This window comes from Mobula birostris, chromosome 5, assembly GCF_030028105.1.
Source record: "Mobula birostris isolate sMobBir1 chromosome 5, sMobBir1.hap1, whole genome shotgun sequence".
NCBI classification, from domain to species: Eukaryota; Metazoa; Chordata; class Chondrichthyes; order Myliobatiformes; family Myliobatidae; genus Mobula; species Mobula birostris.
The window spans coordinates 159,796,604-159,820,853 of NC_092374.1; the positions used below are offsets into that span (position 1 = coordinate 159,796,604).

Sequence of the window (24,250 nt, forward strand, 5' to 3'; positions counted from 1 at the left end):
TGTCACTGGTAGCTTTATGCTAACTGCTATACTACCATGACACCTACAGATATTATAAGGATAAATAAGTTAGCCTAGAGCTCAGGAAACAAATTTATCTCATCTTTATTGGAAATCTTTATTAATTTTATACATTTTTATTAATAATCTCTACTTTATAATAGCTACACCATCAAGTACAAGAACAGTTACTACCCCTCAACCATTAGGCTCTTGAATGAAAGAGGATAACTACACTCACTTGCCCATCCATTGAGATGTTCCCAAAACTTCATCTCATGTTCTCATTATTTACTGCTAGTAATTTATATTTGCATTAGCACAGTTTGTTGCCTTCTGCACTCTGGTTGATCTTTCATTGATCCAGTTATAATTACTATTCTATAGATTTGCTGAGTAGGCTTACAAGAAAATGAATCTCAGGGTTATATATGGCCATATATATACTTGGATAATAACATTTACTTTGAACTTTGAATACCCTTTCTATAGGATATCTAGGGACATAGAAAATAGCCACATAACTAAATTTATTTTTCTATTTAAACTAAGGAGAAAGAAAAATTGCAAACACAGGAAAATCTGCAGCTGTTGGAAATCCAAAGCAACACAGAGTGTTTTTGTTACTATTCTGAAGTTTTTCCCCCCAAAAAGGCAGCTTCTCAGTATTCAATATAAAAACAGTTATGGCAATTGCCTTATGCACTCAACATTTGATAGAATGGGCTTTAACAGTTATATGGAAAGGAAATTTGGCCTGAGTAGCTAATGCCAGTGTTTAGACTCCATCTATGGACCGCCTCATGTCATTTCACAACTTTCAACACACCCTCCTATTCTTTATCCTATTTTTATGTTCCCTATAAACATAGCACCAGCTGTCTTTATTATTCTTTAAGAAAAGTTTCATATTTTATTTCCTTTGCCTTTTCCATCCCTCTCCCAGCCTATCTGCAAATTGAAACCACTTATCTGCTCACTACTCTAGTTTTGAAGAATGATCTTTGAACAGAAATCTTCTTGACCTGACAAGTGTTTCAAGTTTTTTCTAATTTTTTTCAGAATACCATTTTTCTGATTTTTATTTATCCTTAACAAATCACAATTCAAAGCAATGAAATAGTCTCGAAGGTGGAACTTAACAACTTACTTTCGTGAGATATTCTACTTTCAGGTTGTCAATCACCAAATTTTTTTGTGATAACTCAATCTTCAACAGCTGTAAGTTGTGAAGAAGCTCCTTCCTCTCAATGAGTTGCTTTGTGACTTTGGTTGAAGCTTCCCTCTCTTCTGATGAAGATACATCATCGGTTGGCACAGTTGTTTCCAAACTAATATCCTCAGACTCAAAGGAGCTGGATACATGGGCTTTGTTCTCATCTTTACAGTTCTTTCGAGACATGGTTTTCCTCTGGATAACTTACAGGATGAAGGCGCTGGATTCTAAATACAAAACAAAGAATTTTGAGCCCTCTCTTCTATAGTGTATTGAGTATTTTAGTAATATTAGAGTAATATTGTAAATACATTGTTTGGTTAAGCATTCTTTGTTTATATAATTCATTAGATTATATGTAAAAGCTCGTGAATGGCATACATTATTATGCAACATCATATGTGCATGCCTCCCTTAAAAAATGAACTAAGTAGACCTGTTTCCTGACATCTATGTTTTTCTTTCAATTAGTTTTTGAAGTTACAAAACACAACATCTTCCTCAAAAGTTAAATTCAGTCAAACGAATCACCCCTTGATGACTCAGAAAAGAAAGTACACGCAAATAGCAAAGTTTTAAAGGAAGTGGTATATTGTCAGAGGAGAACAACACAAAAATCAAAACCAATAAATTGACTTCAGTTATTACCAAACGTTTTAGACCAGCCCAGGGGAGTACCCATCCTTTTAACTCAAAAGATGTAGCTTTAAAGATCAACATTTTTGCCCTTTCCTAGTTGCCGTAAAGGAAGTCTTTTGGAGTACAACCCTTTGGCTCAACAAGTCCATGTTGACCACTGTTATTGGTGGCACATTCTCAGACATATTTTCTAACACACTCCTGATGACCTTTGTGTTTGCCAGATGGCCATTGTGGAGTTAGAAGATTAAAAATTTGCACCAATTTCTCAGCTTGCCTGCCCTTGTTGCAGCAGCATTTACATAGCTGGTGAATATAATCTGTTCTTTGATTATATTGGAAAATGTAAATGCATACATTACATTTTCTATGTATTACAGTATTTACTCAACAGTATTTCAGTATTTACTCCAATGCACACATTGTATTTTCTATATTTACTATGTAAGCACTGCTAGCTGAATAGAGGGTATTCACTATGTAGCCATGACTTTTGACCTAATCACTATTAATTCATGAAGAGAACTAGAATGAAACCAAGTAGAAAGATAACGGTGGCGAGTAAGGTGATGAAATATGTGGCAGTATGTCAACACAAGACTAATTAAGAAATAACTGTGGTTAGGGATGAGAGGACACCTGGTCTAAAATGTAAACTAGGACATAATTAAGTTGGGGAGTAAAACAATAGTGGAAAGTCGAGAGCGGATATATTGATGATATGTAATCACAGGCCGACTAGATATGATAATGTAGCTAAGATAGGAAATTGCTGTAAAAAATGCTGTATACAAGCCTCGACGGGCAGTCAGCAACTACCTTTCTGATTGTCTCAGCTTTGATTTGCAAATTAAAGTTTAAAACTTCTTGAAGGATTTTCTCCACCTGCTTGTCGTTTGTGAGAAACGAGAAACCACGACAAAATTGGCGTCACGAACAGGATCGGATAGAGACCCGCGAGGAAGGGAACGGCAGATTGGGACCCTCGGGGACCCTCACGGGGCTAACAGAATTAAGGGTGCACCCAAAGTAAAAAGGTGAGCGCTTTTTGCGATAATTGGGACTAAGAATTCTGTTGGTTCTGGGAGGTCTCAGGGACTCAGAAGTGTGAAGGAACTGCCGAAGGGTCTCTCCGATCCAAAGAATCTGGCAGAATTGGGGATAAAAGGAGGCTCAGAGGATTAATCAAGAGCACGGCAGTGGGGGTAAGTTCGAATAAAGTAATAATAAGTTAAGTAAGAAAATTCCACGTGGTGTTGGTAAGTCCCTGTGGATACCTCTTCGCACGAAACGAAGGGCTGAACAGGCAGGGAAGGAGAATTAAAAATCCTCGTGAATACCGCCTTAAGAAGTATAAGGGGTGAAAGGAGACGAGGTGTAAAAGGAAAAGGTTTTGTGGAAACCGCCCTAAGTAGGGGTCTGCACGGGCAGAACGTAATAAGAGATAAAGATAGTTTAATAGATAATTCAGACGCTGGTGAGATAAACCATAAGGCTAGGCATAGAAATAGAGTTAGAAAAATAATATTGTTAAATAGGCAAGTCGTGAGATTCTAAAAATACCATAATAGAAAAAGGGAAAAAGAGAACAACATGACAGAGAAAGGAACAGCAGTAGAAATACTGAGCAGAAAATTCCCGGTGTGTCAAGGTAAGATTGCAGAAATTTCAGAAAAATGGGAAAAGGAACTAAAGAACTGGTCACGAAATGGCCAAGAGAAGGAACATTTGATGTAAGCTTATGTGAGGAAATGGAAGTGCTAATTAAAAATCACAAACCCAAAGATAAATCTAAGAAAAGAGAAGGAAAAAGGGAACAAGAAATGGAAGTGTTAAAACTCTTTAGGATGGAGGGAGAAAGGTTAAGAAAGACGGGAGGTATATTAATAGTAAGTAAAAAAGACACTGAGAAACGAAACGAGCAGTCTGATAAAGAGAAGGAGAAGCATACCAGGGAGCCGGCTTCGGCTCTATACCCAGACCTGAAAGACATAGAAAAACCTCCTCCCTATTATGAGAAAGAAACTCTTAAGCAGTGTCCGATGATAACAGGAAGAGTGGATCTAAATGGAGAAATTAAAGTCTGGGATACCGAGGAGGAAAGAAAGAATCACTAAAAGGAGCAGGAGGAACTACGGAAGATAATAGAAGAAGACAGGGCAAGGATAGAACAGGAGAGAAGGGAAATAGTAGAAGAGATCAAAGGGTTACAGGAATTAAAAGCGAAAAGGGATGAAGAGAAATCTTTGTTATATGGGCACGGAACTGAACAGGCCAGAGCAGAAGGAGACTTGTCCGGAGAGCAAGAGTTAAGTAGCAAAGGAGAGGGTACGAGAGAATGTAGGCAGAGGATAGGAGACAGGAGCCTTGAAGGGGAAAGAGAGAGTGTGAAAAGGCAGATATTAGAAACAGAGGGAGAGATTAGGGAATTACAGCGGAGACTGAATTTCCAATGAGAGTTTGAGGATTTCGCATGGGCCAAAGCAAATGCTAGCTCAAGGCAGAAAGAAAGAACTCCACGAGGAGGCCAAGGGAGAAAGGAAACCCCGGAAAGAATCATGTGGCAGTCAGTGAAAACGTGCTCAGAAACAGATGGGGAGTCAGGCGAGGAGGAGAGTCAGGAGATGTGGGAAAGGAAAGGGAGAATGATGCCGCTGTTAGTAAAAGGATTGGGACAAGTACAGTGTATTCCTTGGGGATCCCAGGACCCGGAAGGGCTGAAAAACACCCTGCCCAGCCTACATGAGGGTGCAGGAAAGTGGATTAGGGCCTTTGAGGAAGAAACCACAGGACGAATGTTGGCTATGGGAGATTTAAAGGCGCTGCTGATAAGGCTGATGGGAACCTCCAAACTACAAGAGTTGATGGAAGTGGCTGGCATACAGAATGCGGACAGCACACTGATTGACGGGGCCAGATTTGACACAGTGAGGCAGAGGGTACGGGGGGCCCTCAGGGAGCTCTATCCACCCAAAATGGACCCCAAAACCATGAAAGGCGATCCACTGGGAGACACTGAAAATCCAGCAGCCTATATAGAAAATCAGTTGAAAAGGTGGAGACTGGAAACTGAACAAGAGGTGGAAGGCAACCCGTTTATGACCTGGATGTTCCGAAATGCTGTTTTGGATGCGATGCCTTCCCAAGTTAAGTCTAAACTTGAGGAAGTGGTTGGACTGATGTCAATGACCCCACAGGAATTCAGGGACCACGTAGTCCATGCCGTTGAAAAATATCGAGAAGACAAACGAAAGTTGACTGAGCAGCAAGAAGAAGTGCAAAGAAAGCTGATACAAATGCAGCTTGAAGAACTTAAAAAGGAAAAAGAAAAAGGCAAGAAGATGCTGCCAGCAATGACCGATTTAAGCGCAGCCGTTGTAATGAATGAAATGCCATTATATGGAGGGACCAGTCGTGCAGTAAGACAGAGCCCAGAAAACCCCATGCCAATAATAAACGTCTTTGGGGGTGCTTTTCCACAAATGCCCTATCAGGGACAGGATAAATTTAAACAGCAGCCCAGACAGGACTGGAAATCCCAAGGACGGAGGCAGAGAGGTTATGGGCAGGAAGGACCAGTAAGGAAACAGGGGGAAAGAGAGATACAGAGACTGTGCTGGGGATGTAACCAGCCAGGACACATAAGAAGGGACTGCCCACTTAGGCCATGGGCCGTCACATACCAGCGGGAACCAATGAGAGGGGGACCACAGTCTAGCCAAGGACCAGCCCCCGCAGGGCCGAATGGACCCGTGAACCCCTATGCAAGACATTAGGGGTGCCCAGAGAACACAGGTGGGAAGGGACACTACCCAGTGATAACAAGGGAGGCAGAGGAGGAACCCATTGTTCAGGTTGTGTTAGAAGGGCAGCTGACACCAATGATGATAGATACTGGAGCCACGTATACTTGCGTACAGCCGCAGTATGCCCTTCACCTTCTCATGTCAGGAAAATTCATTAAGACTGTAGGGCTCTCGGGAAAAACACAGTTGACACAATGTACAGCTCCAGTGAGATTAAGGATGGGCAGCAAAGGAATAGTTTTGCCGATATTAGTGTCCAAAGGAACTCCGGTGAATTTGCTTGGCAGAGATGCCCTATTAAAACTAGAATTAAAATTAGAATGTACCAGAAGTCGGTTGAGTGTGGAAAGAGTAAATGCTCAATTACTAGTGCAGGAAGTCAAGAAAGCTAATGTCTTCTGGATAGGAGACGTAGAAGATCAGATCCGGGAAACCTGGGAAAAATGGAAAAAGGGCGTGCAGGCTATATTGCCCCAGGCTTTAGCGCCCAAATCCAAGTTACATTGCACAGTGATTTTTGACGAAACTCAGAACAAAGAGCTAGAGGAGAGATGGCACAAGGAGGCAGGCAACCGGCAGCACCTAAGAGGAGAAGCTATAATAATTGGGAGAAAAGGGGCAGCCCTGCAAGCCAGGTGGAATACCTTCTTGGAGAAATGGTACAGGAGACTGGAAGCTGAGCCCCACATAACGCTGCTAGTAAATGAGGGACATCAGTCTAAAGACCTAGGACCCTTAGTAAAGCACGCTGGAACCGTAGCGGTGTGGAGGAAAATTATGCCACAGGTGTGGGTATCGGGAGACAACGACTACTTTAAAATAGAGGTAGATATAGATATAGTAGGAACAGCAAAGGAGGTCAAAGTAACTCCCCAACCACACCTGACATTATTGGGAAAGGAGAAAGGCCAGCAGAGAGATAACAAGCTGGATAGGTTACCATCTATTCTGTGGTCACAACATGACACGGATGTAGGGAAAATAAGAATAGCCAGTCCAGTAGAAATAAAGCTGAAAAAGGGAGCAGTTCCACCCAGGAGACCACAATATCCTTTGAAACCAGAGGCAGAAGAGGGAATAGCGCCAACGATACAAGGGCTACTGGAGGCAGGAGTACTCAAAAGGACAGACAGCCCATGTAATACCCCACTGTTACCTGTCCTTAAAGCGGATAAGTCTAAATGGAGACTGGTGCATGACTTGCGAGTGGTGAATGAGGTAGTGGAGGACTGGCCAGCGGTAGTTCCTAACCCACACACGCTCTTGACTAATGTTCCACCAGAGGCAGACTATTTTTCAGTGATTGATTTGTGTTCGGCTTTTTTCAGCATTCCCCTGGCAGATCAGTGTCAGTACCTATTTGCATTTACATACAGAGACAATCAGTATACCTACACTAGAATGCCTCAAGGATTTAAATATTCACCACACGTATTTAATCAAGTGTTAAAGGTGGACCTAGAGGGCATATCGTTGGAAAGTACATTGATACAGTATGTGGATGATTTGTTGATTTGCTCCAAAAGTGAGGGACAGTGTGAACAGGATACCATAACCCTTTTAGAGAGACTGGCGCATGGACGGCATAAGGTATCTAGAAAGAAGCTGCAATTTTGCAAGCAACAGGTAGAATACCTAGGTAGAGTGATATCCAAGGGAGCGAGGGCGATAGCGCCGGATCAAATTGAGGCTATAACTAAAGCTCCCAAGCCCCAGACAGTGGGGCAGATGACGACGTTTCTGGGACTGACGGGATATAGTTCAGATTGCATTGGGGAATATGCTGAAATGGTAACGCCACTAAGGAAAATAATGAAGGAAGCAGGACATACAAGCTTGAGGAGTAATCTACAGTGGAATGAGGAGGCGGAAGTGGCCTTCAATACTATAAAGCAGGAATTGCAGTCAGCCCCAGCATTAGCTTTGCCTGACTACGAGAAGGCCTTTCATCTGTACGTATCCAACCGACAGGAAGGCTATGCCGCTGCAGTTCTAACGCAGGAGACTGGCACAGGTAAAGCAAAGCAACCAATAGCATACTACAGTGCGAAACTGGATGAGGTGGCTCAGGGGTACCCATTTTGTTACCAGGGATTGGCGGCACTATACTATGCATATGAAAAGGCATCATCCGTAACCATGGGCTATCCTGTGATTCTGTACACACACCACAAGGTAGCAGAATTACTGGAAAGAGGGAAATTCGTGTTGACACCAACCGGGATAGCAGCATATCAGATGCTACTGACATTTCCAGATATAACTATACAGAGATGCACCACCAGTAACATAGCTGATTATGTTCCTTCAGGGTATGAAGGAGAACCCCATGTTTGTGTAGGGAAAACAATGACATTCGCTAAATTGAGAGCAGATTTACGATCAGCACCATTAGAGGACGAAGATAAAAGGGTCCTGTTCGTAGATGGCTCTTGTTACAGAGATCACGATGGGAATCACGCAGGGTTCTCAGTAGTGCAACAGGATCAGGCAGACTTCAAGGTCATCAGAATAGAGGCATGTCCCCAACCGTGCTCCGCCCAGCTAGCGGAAATCAGAGCTTTGACGGCAGCGTGTGAAATGATGGAAGGAGAGAAAGTTGGTATCTATACAGATTCAGCATACGCTCATGGAGTGTGTCATTTGTTTGGGGCAGTGTGGAAACAGAGGTTTTAAAAAGAGCAATGGAGATCCCATACAGCACTGTCAGCAGATTTTAGATCTAATAAAAGCGTTGATGAAACCTAAAGCACTGGCTGTAGTAAAATGCCAGGCACATAAAAAAGGAAACGATGCAGTAACAAAGGGAAATCAAGCTGCAGATGAAGCAGCCAGGGAAGCGTCTGGGTGTACATCCGCTGTTATTGCACCCCAGGTAAGTCTAGAGCCGGGACCTATGGTAGAGGACCTAATTGAAATACAGGGAAAGGCAACTTTGGCAGAACAAACACTATAGAGACGAAGGGGGGCCAAGCAGAACCCAGAAGGCCTATGGACCACGGAAGATGGCCTACTGGTAGCTCCCACCCCTTTACTGACTATCCTGATCTCAGAAGCACATGGGGTGGATCATTGTGCAAGGGGGGAAGTGATAAGGAAAATAAAAAAGGATGGATTTTGGTCGCCTTATTTACAGGCTTCAGTAGACCATGTGTTGTCACAGTGCGAGGTATGCGCGCAGAATAATGTTCGGAAAGGAATTACAACCCCAATAGGTCATATACCCGTACCTGAAGGGCCATTTAAACACCTAGTGATTGACTATGTAGACATGATAAAAACAGTAAGAGGGAAAAGATACATATTGGTGGTAATCAACAGATTCAGCAGATGGGTAGAGGCAGTACCCTCGAAAGATCAAGGGGCAGGAACAGTGGTGAAATTCCTGACAAACGAAGTGATCCCAAGGTTTGGGATACCAACAGAAATTAGCTCAGACAATGGTTCAGCTTTCATCCAAAAAGTGGTCAAGTTAATACTGCAAGCACTGAGAATAAAGCAGAGATTTGGATGTGTGTATCACCCTCAGTCGCAGGGTATGGTGGAAAGAATTAACGGGACCTTAAAAGCCAAACTAAACAAAATCTGTGCAGATCCTAAACTCAACTGGGTCGATGCACTACCATTAGCATTAATGAGTTACCGCATGCAGACTAATTGGATGACGTGTCTAACACCGCATGAAATGCTAACCGGAAGGCCCATGCCAGTGCCCCAGTGGAGAGGACCAATATAAAGGGCCTAGTTTGGAACAATTGGAATTGGAATTAAAACAATACATTCGGCAATTAATTATGATACATAAGTCTATTTATGCACAGGAAAAACAGAAAGAGCCAGAGATCGATCAAGGGGAAGGACCAATCCAGCCAGGCGATCAGGTCTACGTGCGAGCGTTTCAAAGAAAGTGGAACAAACCCAGAAGGGAAGGGCCCTTTACAGTAACCAAAGCATCACCCACCGCAGTTCAAGTGGAAGGACGCTCCACCTGGTATCATCTCAATCACTGCACTAGAGCAGTCCCGCAGGTACAGTCAGGTCTGCCACCCGAGGTAGGTGGCGAAGAGGAACAAACAGTAGGGAACAGGCAAGAGCAACAAGAAGCTGACACTGAACCGCAGGAACTTGACCAAGTAATAAGGGAAATTTTTGGTCCTGAGGACAGGCCAGAAGACCCTAAGGATGGGGTTATGGATGGTAGTACTCTTTCAGATAATGGGGATGACTTGAGGGCAACCAGTCCTGCCCCCCGGGATGATATACTCAGATACTCTTGTGCAGATTTGGAGACCATTAATTTGGCAGATGTGGCATGGGACTGTTAGGATCCCACAAAACCTGAGAGAAAGGAGTAAGAGGAGCACAACGGTTACCTTCGTACCATGGTACCAGAACATGTGGTACCAATGAGCAAATTATACAGCAGGGATGATGAAGAGACAGAATTGTTATCTATGCTCAAGGGCAAGTCCAGTGCAATACGTAGCCCCCATGCCTTATAACTCCTCCACCTGCACGCAATGGCAAAAGGAGCGGAGGGGGCAGTGTGCGCGGCAGTGTCCAAGTGTAGTCAAGACCTGCAGTATGGGAATTTGTAGCAGGATGGATCCTTGTTATCAGAAATGTATTGATAACACACCAATGTGCCCTTATTGGTGTATGTTATACCAGGCTTCCTCGCAGTTCGATCAAAACAAGCTTGCCTCGAACTGTAATTATAGCAGACCGTGGGCTATAAATAAAAGAAGCCAGACATCCACTTTGGGAAAGCTTAAAATGCAGGAACATTTGAGTTATGAATGTTTCACGCGGACGGGTGACCTCTCGGTTGGACATTTCAGCAGCAACTGTGTTAAGATTTGGGATGTAACCCCAGGCCGAAGATACCAGACAGGTACCCCTCTGCCCGAGGATGCACTGAACTCCCAGACCATCCCGTTAGCAGATACCTGGTGGCTGTGTGGACAGGAGGAGAGTCTGAGATCCACGCTTCCCCTTAATTGGGCGGGTACATGTACGCGTGTATGCTGATTCAAGAAGTTGTAGTATCCCCTGAAATACAGTTTGACACCTCGAGGCAACAGACACTAAAACAGAGGAAGAGAAAATATGAGCCTGACCTGACAATTCGGATCGACAGTATAAGACAGCTGAGGGGTATACCTAACGAGCTTAAGGCAAGAAATGAGATTGCTGCGGGCTGGGAAGCACTTATACCTATAATAGGGGTTAGCAAAAATGTTGAATGTATAAATTATATATATTATAATCAACGGAGATTCATTAACTACACTGATGATGCACTAGAGGCCTTGGGGCAGCAGCTAGATGCAACGAGTAGAGTGGCGTGGCAAAATAGACAGGTACTAGACTGGCTATTGGCAGAAAAAGGAGGAGTTTGTGTAATGTTTGGGGAACAGTGCTGTACTTTTATACCGAATAACACTAGTCCGGAGGGATTGTTTACCAGAGCAATGAATAAACTGAAAAATCTAAGAAAGGAAGTTAAACAAAATGCAGGGTTCGGACACCAGTTCTTTGACTGGTTAAATAGTAAACTAGGAGGATGGGGAGCATGGCTGACCAAGATTGCAGTAACCATCGGTATTGTATTGCTAAGCTGTGTGGTCATTCTGTGCTGTTTTCTTCCATGCCTCAAGTCGCTTGTAGTGCGTGCTGCAATGAAACGGTTTCCGATGCTCCTGGAAATTGTTGGGTCGAGCTCTATGGAGAAGGAGGCACCGATGATGTATTCGTACAGTTTACGAGACACGCAAGACGAACAGGAGAGAGATGAAATATGTGGGGATTAGGCTGTGAAGGCTCCTGAGTCTTTTTCCCTGTCTCAGATACGAAGGGATGGGTTTTTGGCTCAGCGGCCTAGGGAGGTAGGGAGAGAACACTATGAGTCTTAAGCGCAGGAAACTATAGTTTAACCCAAATTTGGGAGTAAATGCGTGGCTTTATTTGAGCTTTTGTGCATAGACTCTCAGTCCTCTCTCTCTCTCTGTATGAGACCCTGTGGGTCTCAAAGGGAAGATTATATTGGAAAGTGTAAACGCATACATTGTATTTTCTATGAATCACAGTATTTACTCAACAGTATTTCAGTATTTACTCAAATGCACACATTGTATTTTCTATATTTACTATGTAACCACTGCTAGCTGAATAGAGGGTATTCACTATGTAGCCATGACTTTTGACCTAATCACTATTAATTCATGAAGAGAACTAGAATGAAACCAAGTAGAAAGATAACGGTGGCGAGTAAGGTGATGAAATATGGGGCAGTATGTCAACACATGACTAATTAAGAAATAACTGTGGTTAGGGATGAGAGGACACCTGGTCTAAAATGTAAACTAGGACATAATTAAGTTGGAGAGTAAAACAATAGTGGAAAGTCGAGAGCGGATATATTGATGATATGTAATCACAGGCCGACTGGATATGATAATGTAGCTAAGATAGGAAATTGCTATAAAAAATGATGTATACAAGCCTCGATGGGCAGTCAGCTACTAGCTTTCTGATTGTCTCAGCTTTGATTGGCAAATTAAAGTTTAAAACGTCTTGAAGGATTTTCTGCACCTCCTTGTCGTTTGTGAGAAACAAGGAACCACGACAGTTACACCCAAGATGCTTATCATTAGGGATTTGATGACGGTGTCTCCACTGTGGGAGGGGCTCAATGCTTGACAACTGTGTGATAGGCATATCATCACAAGCTGTTACTTTGATGACAGATCGTAAAATTTTACAGGAATCAAATTCAAATATAGCGTAATGTTTTACAGTACCAGCTTTTGGAAGGTTGGGGTTCAATTCCCACCGCTGCCTGCAAGGAGTTTAGTAGATTCATCCTGTGACTGCATGTGCTTGCTCCTTTTTCCCCCACGTTCCAAAAAGACATACTTCTGTACATTTCAAATGACAATACTTCACTGTACGTTATGATGTTTCAATGTATACGTGCCAACTAAACCTAAGCTCTGTTTACAAAAAATAAACACTGGATCAGACTGGAGGATCTAATAGAGTAGCTAATGAGTTTGGATGCTCTTCCTGTGATGAGTGGGATTCCTCCCCTCATCCCAAAGTGTATCCTAATGTGTGGGTGAGTGACAGTGTAGATCTCTCAATGTAGATCGGAAAGAGGGCAATCAGCTCACCAATTCTACACTAGCACTTTAAAAAGCCAACCTGGTTCCTATTGTCCATATTCTGCGTCAAAGAGAAATACAGGTTTTAAAGAGTATCTTACACAGAGGAAATAAATGATAAAAGATTCTGAGAAAAGGAACATAATGTAGCAAACAGAAAAACATAACGTAGATCAATCATGATTCTACTGAAGCGTGATGCAGACCTGAAGGTCCAACTCCTACTATTTACGTTCTTGTGTGCTTCCCAATTTTTTTTCCCTTCTCCATTGGTAGCTATGTTTTGGACTGGAGAAAGAATTAAGCACTAGAATCAGTCCTTCATTTCTGCTCTAACATTCAATAAGTTTGTGGCAGATCTGCTATCTGAATGCCACTACCCTTACTGACACATATCACTTCACCTCTACTTTTCAAAAATCTAAAATTATCATTGTTTCTGCTTCTCCACATTTAAAAATCTCTATAAAGCCTACTTTATTATTTAGACCATCTTTACATTTCACTCAGTATTAAACTTGCTGAAGCAGATCACGATGCCCTATTACCCTGAGGATACTACATGTTGTTATTGCTCTTCCTTTTTTAACAATTATTGTTTTTGTTCTTGGATTTATGATTTTAGCCCTTTTGTCCATTTCTTATTTTCCCTTATGTGTTATTTCTCTGTGTTTTGCTATGCTTTAAACTTTGTCAGGTCAACTTTCATTCCACATGGCATTTCTAGAACATCTTTAATACAAAATAATGAAACACCAAACCTATTTTGATATCAGGCCACACATTAGGTATATCATAAAAAGGCAGTCACAGACCTTAAAGAATATCCATACGAAGGGGAGGAATGGTGTTAATGCAAGGAATTCCAAAACTCTTTGACATCTTTTACAATATCCAACTATTTCCTACCCTTATGCTTATTTAAAGTAACATTTTTTAACAGAGGTGATATTGATTTATTGTCATGTTTACCAAAATACAGTAAAAAAAAACTACTTCCCTGTCCTTCAGGCAGATCATGTCATAGAAAGTACATTCTAGAAGTAAAAGGAAAACAGTTGCAGCTATGAAGTGCGGAGCAGATAAACTACAGTGAAATAGTTTGTTACAAACATAAGAAAGTCTGCAGATGCTGGAAATCCAGAGTTTTATTACCCTTCTCCTTCCCATTCTAAATTCAGATATCCCCACAAAATTTTTCGGCTTTATTGATTTACAACCTGCTCTTTCCAGTTTTCCCCTATTGTTTCTTTCATGTCACCTAGTGTACGTACAATTGTGGACACCTCCTCTCGTTAGAACTGCTAACACGGTTGGCCTTCAGCTGTCAGTTACAGCACAAGCCCTCAGCAACGTTTGCCTTGCCGGTGACTCCTTTCCAGAGGCTCCCACCATTCTCTCCCTAAGCTCCTACACCGACTTACCGAGCGCACAACCGAAGCTCAGTCCTTGCCAACTACAGCAAATTGAAAATGCCGCCGGACACCAGGACTTACCCGCCACCAACAGAACCCCGGTAATTGCCACCAGACAGAGATCGACAGCACCCCTCCCGGCTTGGAGGACCGCGTCCTCTCTACGGGAAGACAGCAGCCTTCCCTGCTCCGGAGGACCGCCAACCCACGGCGGCCCCCGCTCGGGAGGACCGCCAACCCACGGCGTCCCCCGCTCGGGAGGACGGCTTCGCACAGCGCCCCCTGTACACTGGAGCTGAACGAGTAAACGCAAACGGTTCTTTCCTTCCATTGGCTGCCCAGTGGGTGCATGCGTGCAGCGTTATTTTTAAGTATTAAATTTTCGATTTGTTCTTTTTATTGAGGACTGGAACAGAAGAATCAATGTTAAAAACCAAAACCTTCGTTAAGAAGACGCGGTCTGGGGGAGTACTGAAGATCGTGCGCGAGCATTACCTGCGCGATGATATCTTGTGCGGCTGGCGGCCGTGCGAGGAGTGCGAGGCCCAGGCCTCGGCCTCCCTCAGCGACGAGCCCTGCAGCAGTAGCGAGTTGTGCCCGCAGCCCCACTTCCTACTTCCCGACACCAACGTGGTGCTTCATCAGGTAGAGATGGCGTTGCTGTGCGAGGGGGTGTGGGGATCGAGGGATGGTGAGGAGGCTGAAGGCGGGCAGTCATACTGCAATAAAACAGGTCTATGCCAACTGATCCATGCTGACCAAAGATGTCCATGCAAGCCAGTCCCATTTGCCCGTATTCCCTCTAAACCTTTCCTATCCATATGCCTGTCCAGTTTTAAGTTGTAATTTTACCTACATCTAAAGCATTTTAATGAAGAGCTCGGCCCGAAAACTCAACCGTAGACAGTATCTAACACGCAGAGTTCCTCCAGCATTGTGTATGTGTTGGTACAGTCTCCCCGGCAGCTCATTGGATATACCCACTACCCTCTGTGGAAAAGTTACCCCTGAATTCCCTTTTAGAGCTTTCCCCTCTCACTTTAAAACTGCCTTTTCCTATCCTGTTTTGGTTTATTATTGTGGTGAGACTGCTTTTGGAGTTTTGTGTCTAGTTTGGGTCAGCTCAATAAAAGAAAAGGCATCATTAAACCGAGGAGTGCAAAGACTTAACAAGAATGCAAGAGATTCTGGAGATACTACAAATTTTGAGCAACACAAAATGCTGGAGGACCTCATCAAGTCAGGCAGCATCTATGGGATGGAACAAATAGTTGACGTTTTGGGCCGTGGGCCTTCACAGCACTGTTGCTGGGTCTTGGCCCAAAACATGGATTACTTGTTCCCGTCCATAGATGCTGCTGGACTTGCTGAAATGTACGAGGATGTTATCAGGACTTGAGTTATATGGAGAAGGCTGGGACTTTATACCTTGGAATGTATGAGATTCAGGGGAGACATAGAAGCAGAAATAGGCTATTCTGCACCTTTGAGTCTGTTCCTCCATTCCATGGTGGCTGATTTCACAATTCAAAAGTTCAAAGTAAATTTATTGAAGTACATACATGTCATATATAACTCTTAAGATTCATTTTCTTGCAGCTATTCACAGTACATACAAGAAGCACAATAGAATCAGTAATAGACCGCACCTAACAGTTTGAACAAATAACTAATGTGCAAAAAAAAACAAACTGCAAATACAAAAGAGAAAAATAAATAAATAAACAATAAATATTGACAACGTGAGATGAAGAATCCTTGAAAGTGAGTCCATAGATTGTGGAAACAGTTCAGTGGTGGGGTGAGTCAAGTTATCCCCTCTGGTTTCAAGAGCCTGATAGTTGAGGGGTAATAACTGTGGGTGAACCTGGTGGTGCGGGTCCTGAGGCTCCTTTGACTTCTTCCTGATGGCAGCAGCAAGAAGACATCATTGCCTGGGTGGTGAGGAACCTTGATAACGGACGATCTAAAAAAGTTTTGTCAGTGTTTTAGATGATATGCCAAATCCCTCTGAGCTCCATTCTGCTGCTTTCTCTCTGAAACCTTCGATGCCCTTGATAATTAAGAACCTATCAATTTTCACTTTAAATATACCCAACATCTTGGCCTCCACAGCCATCTGTGAGTATAATTCACCACCCTTTGGCTAAAGAGATTTTACAGAAATATAAAATCATGAAGGGTTGTTCGTCTATCGTTGTCGTCGATGAAGACCTCGACGCCATTATGATGGTGTCGAGACCAGCGCTTGATTTGGATTTAAGTGAGGGAGAGTTGCGCAGCGTCAGCCTCACTCTCTCTTCCCAATTCCCATCTGGATCCAGCGGCAAGACAAGAGTCGAGACGGCTGGAGATGGGACTAGGCGCAGTGGATGACCAGGACATCTTCTGTGTCTTGTTCTGCTCTACACGTTCCACAACGCTTGCAGAGACTGCCTTCTTGACCGTTAGACCTTCAATTGGTCTCGTCCGCTCAGTCCGCCGGAGTCTGTCTTCACATGCTGGGATAGACACCTCTCTATCTCACCGAGGGTTTGAGACCCGTCAGCTACCCTCACCTGGTTTAGCCGGCTTGTCGAAGCCGTTGCCCGGGGTGTGGCCGCTGTCGCATGCAAACAGCTAAGGGAAGCCACAGGTGAGAGCTGAGTGCCAGGTGGGGACCAAAGATGGACAAGCCGCCCTGAAAAGGACGCGACATGCTCCCCCACCAGAGGTGCTACCCCTCCCTGACACCCCATACACCCCAAGGGTACATATAGGGTGAATGCACAGTTTTTTCTCCCAGGGAAGGGGAGCTAAAACTAAAGGGCCTAGGTTTGACATGAGAGAAGAAAGAGTTAAAAGGGACCGAAGAGGCAACTTCTTCACATAGGGTGGTCTGTATTTGGAAATAGGTGCCAAAGGTGTGGTTGAGGCAGGTACCTGGATAGAAAAAGGTTTAGAGGGATGATTTGAGCAAATGAAACCAGCTTGGTGGACCCTCTGGTTGGCTTGGACAAGTTGGGCCTGTTTCTATGCTGCATTAGTCGATAACTCTATGTCCAAAATACAGTGAAAACCATTTGATTGTGTGTCATCCAATCAGCTCATGCCATGCATAAATACATTGAGGTAGTAAAAAAGAAAACAATTCAGATTATTGTGTTTCATCTGCAGAGAGTGCAGTGCAGGTAGACGAGTGAAATGGGAGATCAGGAATTGTCTTTTAAACTGCTGTAATTGTACCCACCAGTATCTCTACATCTATCAACTTTTTCTATCTCCCCACCACCCCTGGGGGAAGGTCCCCTTTAAATCTTTCCCCTCTCCTCTTCAACCTAAGGCCTTTAATTGTAGATACCCTGTCAAAATTGGAATTCTCCATTACAGAGAGTTGTTAAGGCTGTGTCATTGAATATATGAACAGGGGAATTGGGCTGCAGGGATCAGAGAGAAAGTGCCATTGAAAGCAACAATCTGATTAACCAGGATTATGCAGAAGACCTATGTTACTGTAAATTGCAAAAAACCTAAATAATGCAAAAAAAAAAAGGAATAACAAGGCAGTGTTCATGAGTTAATATACCATTCTGAAAACTGATAGTGGATGGGAACTCACAAGAGACTGCAGATGATGGAGATCTGGATCAACACACATAAAACACTGGAGGAACTCAGCAGGTCAAGCAACATCTTTGGAGGAAAATGAACAGTTGACATTTTGGGCTAAGATCCTTTATTAGGCAAGGAGGAAGAATGTGTTTCTCAGAATCAGAATCACTGACATATATTCTGAAATTTGTTCTGGGGCAGTGCAAAGTAAGACATAAAAAAAACAAAAGAGGAATAGTGAGGACTGTATAGAAATCTAATGGAAGAGCTGAAGGAGCTGTTTCTGAGTGTGGTTCTTCAGACTTCTGGACCTCCTTTTGATGGTAATAATGAAAAGAGGGCATGTCCTGAATGGTGAAGGTCTTTAATGATAGATGCCAACTTCTGAGTGTCTCATTTGTGGGGAGGGATTTGCTGGTGGTGGAGCTGGTTATAGTTATAACCCTTCCAGTCTCTTTTGATCCTTTGCATTGGAGCCTCCATACCAGATGTTAATGTAACTAGTCAAAATGCTCTCTATGGTACACCTATAGAAATTTGACCTACCAAATCTCCTCAAGCTCCTAACGAAGTATAGCCTCTGATGTGCCTTTTTTGTTGATTACATCAATATTTTGGGCCTTGGATAGAGGAGTGAATGAGTTTTCTGGAAGTGATTTGAATAATAATAAAAAAAAGTCAAAACTTCAGTCGATGCATATCTGGAATCAAAATTGAAAATGTTATAGAGTAAGTGGTTGGACACTGGAATAAAAACAAAATACTAGAAACTCCCAGTGCAGGCAGCATCTGTGGAAAGCGAAAGTGTAATCTGAACATTTGGCTGGCTACAGTCATAAACACGAGAAAGTCTAGATGTTGGATATCCAAAGCTACCCACACAGAATGCTGGCGGAACTCAGCAGGCCGGGCAGCATCAAGGGAAAAGAATAAATAGTTGGCATTTGGGCCAAGGTCCTGGGCACTGCAGTTTTTTTTCCCACAGGTGCTACTAATCTGCTTTTCAGATTTGCAGTATTTCTAGTCTCCTGTTTCTTCCATTTGAAATGGTATTCTTTGTCAGAATGAACTTCCAGAAATGTGTAGAAGAGACAAAGTTTATAAGTTCAAAGTACATTTATCATCAAAGTATGTATAAATTATACAATCTTGAGATTCATCTGCTTACAGGCAGCCACAAAACAAGAAACCCGAAAGAATCCAATTTAAAGAAAAGACCAACACCCAATGAGCAGAGATTTTTAAAAAATGAATCGTACAAACAGTAAAGGAAGCATCTGCAGTCAGAACAAAATTGAGGCCATAAATTGTGTTATAATTATCAATAGAAGAGACTGCCCTGTCAGTTTTTCAAAGAAGTTTCTTTAAGTTGTCTCCCACTGTGAACTCACAGCCTACATCATCGTCCCTGCCAAACTAGTTCAGTTCTCCATAGACATTTTGTACAAAATTTTGTGTCTTTTTGTGTAACATATTTTGTGGTAGTGATTTGTGAAATTCGTAGGGACAGATTTCTCTATTTGGACAGCAGTAACGTAGGCCATACATTGCATATGACTGTTCATTTTGTTCATATGAATATATATGTTCTCGATATGAACCTGCTGGTATATAAACACCTATGTTTTCAGTGGCTCCATAATAGTTCTTTTGGAGCTGTACCTGTGTATTTGGGATGGTTATGGCTACATTTAATACAGAACTGTTTCATTATTATTTTTATCTTAATTTGCTTTTAGATTGATATCCTTGAAGATCCTGCAATCCAGAATGTGATAATCTTGCAGACCGTGTTACAGGAAGTCAGACATCGAAGTGCTCCAGTGTACAAAAGAATTAAGGATGTGATTAACAACCCTGAAAAACATTTTTATACTTTTACAAATGAACATCACAAGTAAGAAATATTAATTATAAATAATGTTCAGATATAAATAGCCAACTATATTGCAAATCTGGCATTTTCATGTCTGTAATAAATAAAATAGCATGAAGCAATGTTAAAAGTAACCACCTAATTTCCTGTACAGAATGGTTCATTGGGAACATACGCGGAGTTTATTCCCGTTTGATCCTTGTAATTCTCAAAAGATGACAATCCAACTACCTTTAGATGCGGTTATATTATATTATTTTTGTTATACAGAAGGAAGCCATTCAGCCCACTGAGTCTATACCAGCTGTCAGAGCAGTGTAATCCTCTCATTGCTTTCTCTAACCCAGTTCTTTTACTATATCAGAGCACTCAAATGAAACTCACACTATGGGAGGGCAAATGTGCTAACTCCACGCACACAGCACTAGAGGTCAAGATTGAATCCTAGCTGCTGGATCAGTGAGAGCAACACTATCTGTTCCACGAATATACTGCCTATGGAAGTCACTGTATGGATTTTTGCTGATGGCTCATGTTGGAATTAAAGAATACTGCTTAATCTTCCCACTTTCCTTCCTTCATTCTTCTCTTCACCTACCTTCCCCTCTACCTCTATCTATAATTCATTGAAACACTACTGCTGTTGAAGCGACATACTGGAGGAACTCAATGGATCAGGCACTGTCAACGGACGGTATTTTGGATTTTCAGCTCTTGCTTCAGTGCTTGTGTGTGGCTCCAGATTTCAAGCATCTGCAGTCACATTTGTCTCAATATTTCTGTTGATATATGTATTGTGCCCACCATTCGTGAGGGCAACGTTTTCAGAAGAGAAATTCTCAAATATGCTCTCTTAATCTAATCCTACTTGCTTTATAATAATTACTTCAGAGTAATGTTTGCTTTTGGATTATTTTGGCATCAATGTGTGTCAATATAATATCAGTGTTGCAGACTGAATAAAGTTACCCCACTAAACCACAAGCTTTGTTGAATCACAATGTTAAATTTCAGAAGAAAAAACATCCTGAAGTGATATTATCACGTTCCACAGTCCATACACACAGTGACCACTTTATTAGGTAGAGGAAGTACGCTTGTGGTTTTCTGCTGCTGTAGCCCATCCATTTCAAAAGTTCATGGCCTTCTGCAAACCACTATTGTAAATCGTGATTATTTGAGTTACTGTTGCCTTCCAGTCAGCTTGAATCATCTGGTCATTCTTCAACATCTCATTAACTTTTGCCCTCAATACTGCTTCTCATTTGATGTTTTTTGTTCCTCGTACCATTCTTTGTAAACTAGAGAATATTGTGCATGAAAATCCCAGTTTCTGAGATACTCAAACCACCCTGTCTAGCACCAACAATCATTCCATGGTCAAAGTCACTTGGATCACATTTCTTCCATATTCTGATGGTTTGGTCTGAACAACAACTGAACCTCTTGACCATGCCTAGGTGGTTTTATGCATTATGTTGCTGCCACTTGATTGGCTGATTAGGTATTTGAATTAACAGAAAGGTGTGCCTAATAAAATGGTCATTGAGTGTGTGGTTACATGAAATTTGATATGAGTTACTAACAATTGGCACGTATTGATGTGCTTCTGTTCTAGGTATATGGTTTTCATATACTACATTAAGTAAAAAATTCCCACTGCTATTTCTGGTAAGTCCACTGTTCCAACGAGCAGATAGGCTAATAAAAATTGAATATGAATCTGTTTTAAAATCTCTAACATGTGTCTTGTTCCTTTATAGAGATACCTACATAGAACAAGAACAAGGTGAAGGTGCAAATGACAGAAATGATCGAGCAATACGAGTAGCAGTGAAGTGGTATAATGAGCATTTTAAAAAGTCACAAAGCAGCAGTGTGCATGTACAGGTTATCTTGATGACAAATGATAGAAAGAACAAGGAGCGTGCTGTTGAAGATGGCTTGGTTGCATTCACTTGTAAGTATGGCTTCATGGAATTTTTACTTATTGAGGTATAGCATGGAATAGATCCTTCCGGCCCTTCGAGCCACGCCGCCCAGCAATCTCCAATTTAATCCTGACCTAATCACAAGACAATTTGCAATTATCAGTTAACCTACCAACCAGTACATCTTTGGACTGTGCCAGGAAACTGGAGCAATCCGAGGAAGCCCTTGCTGTCCTGATGAGAATATATAAACTCCTTACAGGCAGTGACAGGAATTGAACCTAGGTTGCCTGTACTGTAAAGCATTGTGCTAACCACTATGCAACCATGCTGCCCCAGTTAGAGGCGGAGTGTTTGAAGAAAATCTGTAGGCTAACCCCACTGACGTATTAATAAAAATCCATATAAATGCTGCTTGTAAGATGTGATATGTACTTTCAGAAAGGGCAAAACAGTGAGCAGTTTTCTCATTTACATGAAATAGACCAAGAGTACCAAAAACTTAGACATAGTCCACACACCAAAGACATTTTCTTTGAGAAAAGTTAACATAATGACTACCTCTTTTAATACCGTCTTTTGGTTCAATGTGTAACTCACCCTTAAGTGCATGACCTATGGAGCTGTGTCATTTATTCCAATTTAAGACATCTGTGCATCTGTCACATAGTACATTAACTTGTGGTATATCCATAAGTGTGCGAAATGTGTATCCCGTGTATGAAGAATGATTTTTAGGTGCATGAGAAACTTGGTAATCACCATCAGGACAAGATGGTAACAGTAATTACCTAAATAAACAGTGTTAATGATTTTCAAGTATGTTAACTCTTGGAATAACGAGCAATTAAAATCTTTTTTTTGATAATACAAAGTCAAAATCTAAAATGCTTTTGTAGCTCAAGTACTTTGTTAAAGCAATTAAAACTATCTGGGGTCCACAGACCCCTCGGTTAATGCTAAGGCTCCGTGGCATAAGAAGGGTTGGGAACCCTCGCTATAGAGCATCCTTAGATTAGTAATGGAAAATGTATTGCCGTATTTTACTTTTTAAAACTGAGAAATGGGGTCTCTGTCATTCGTATTCATCTATGATGCATATGGAATAGATGTTTAAATAGTGAATGCTTTTATCAAGTTATAACAATACAGTTCTTGCCAAGTTTCGTACATTTAAGATTTTAGGGTGTAAAGGGAATCAAGGGATATGGGGTAAATGTGGGAAAATTTACCCCACATTGAAATGGAAAAGAAATGGATGACAGAAGAAATTCTGAATCTTATGGAACAAAGAAGAAAATGCAAGGAAAATGAAAAAGCCTACGTATCCCTGCATGCACAGATAACGATCAAGTACAAGGAAGCAAAAGAAAAGTAGCTTAAGGACAAATGTGAGTTAATAGAAGAATTGCAGAAGACCAACAACAGCAAACATATGCACAACGAGATCAAAGAGGTCACAAATCGAAAGAAAAGCGGGGCAACAGCAGGATGTATAAAAGCAAAAGACAGCTCTACAATTATGGAAAGAGGAAAAATAATGCAAAGATGGTCAGAATACATCAAAGACCTATACGACGACAAAGACCGAGAGGACAACTTTGATATTGGCAACAACAACGAGGGCCCAGCAATACTGAAAGAAGAAGTGGAACATGCTATGAAGAAAATATGAAAGGGGAAATCATCAGGACCAGATAACATTCCAGTTGAACTGTATGAAGAACTAGAAGATTTTGGTGTAGAGAAATTCACAATCTTATTGAATAGAATATACAACAGTGGCAAAGTACCAGAAGATCTTTTGAAGACAGTATTCATTACACTGCCAAAGAAACCAGGTGCAACAGAGTGTGGACAACACAGAACAATTAGTTTAATGAGCCACCTCACAAAAATTCTACTTAGAATCATCATGCTCAGAGTAAGAAACAAAATTAAACCAGAGATTAGTGAAGAACAGTGCGGCTTTGTCAAAGGCAAGGGAACATCAAACGCCACTTATATTCTCAGGAATATTACCGAAAGGTCAACAGAAGTACAACAAGACCTATACTTCTGTTTCATTGACTACACAAAAGCCTTTGACACAGTGAAACACCAAGTCGTCATGAAAATGCTTAAAGATATTAATATCGATGGAAAAGATCTAAGAATAATCAGGAATTTTTACTGGCAACAAAGTGCAGCCATATGGATAGACAACGAGATTGGTGAATATCAGCCAGTAAAGCGAGGAGTCAGACAGGGTTGTGTTCTATCACCAGACCTGTTCTCCCTGTACAGTGAAAACATCATGAGAACCATACAAGACCTACCTAGAATAAGTATAAGAGGATACAATATCAACAACCTCTGCTATGCGGATGATACAGTACTAATGTAAACAGCGAAGTAAATTTACAGAAGCTAGTATCTACCATCAACACAGAGAGCGAAAGACTTAACCTAACCTTAAACAAAAAGAAAACTGATATCCCAAACTGTAGGATCGTATTGGGAAATGAAATCCTGAAACAAGTTCACAACTTCAAGTACCTTGGATCATGGGTAACATCTGATGGCAAATGCCAAACAGACATAAAAGCAGGAATACCAATGGCAAGAACA

At 41.8% G+C, this 24,250-nt stretch overlaps 2 protein-coding genes across 4 annotated transcripts in view; one reads left to right on the top strand and one right to left on the bottom strand.

The window, feature by feature from the left end:
• The window catches only part of pibf1 (progesterone immunomodulatory binding factor 1), a 168,527-nt gene extending 154,020 nt beyond the window's left edge, over window positions 1–14,507 (bottom strand). For 2 of the 3 annotated variants that reach the window (XM_072258795.1, XM_072258798.1), the window contains exons 1-2: window positions 14,324–14,507; window positions 1,151–1,443 (exon numbers count right to left, since the gene is read on the bottom strand). In XM_072258795.1, coding sequence (XP_072114896.1) covers window positions 1,151–1,402 — 252 coding nt within the window. In that variant the 5' untranslated portion in view covers window positions 1,403–1,443; window positions 14,324–14,507. Of the gene's footprint in view, window positions 1–1,150; window positions 1,444–14,251 lie in introns of all 3 variants that reach the window. The other variant, XM_072258796.1, reaches the window with a different exon arrangement.
• The window catches only part of dis3 (DIS3 exosome endoribonuclease and 3'-5' exoribonuclease), a 42,954-nt gene continuing 33,144 nt past the window's right edge, over window positions 14,441–24,250 (top strand). The window contains exons 1-3 of the mRNA XM_072258794.1: window positions 14,441–14,887; window positions 19,573–19,730; window positions 21,473–21,669. Of these exons, the coding sequence (XP_072114895.1) occupies window positions 14,666–14,887; window positions 19,573–19,730; window positions 21,473–21,669 (577 nt within the window). The 5' untranslated portion in view covers window positions 14,441–14,665. The remainder of the gene's footprint in view (window positions 14,888–19,572; window positions 19,731–21,472; window positions 21,670–24,250) is intronic.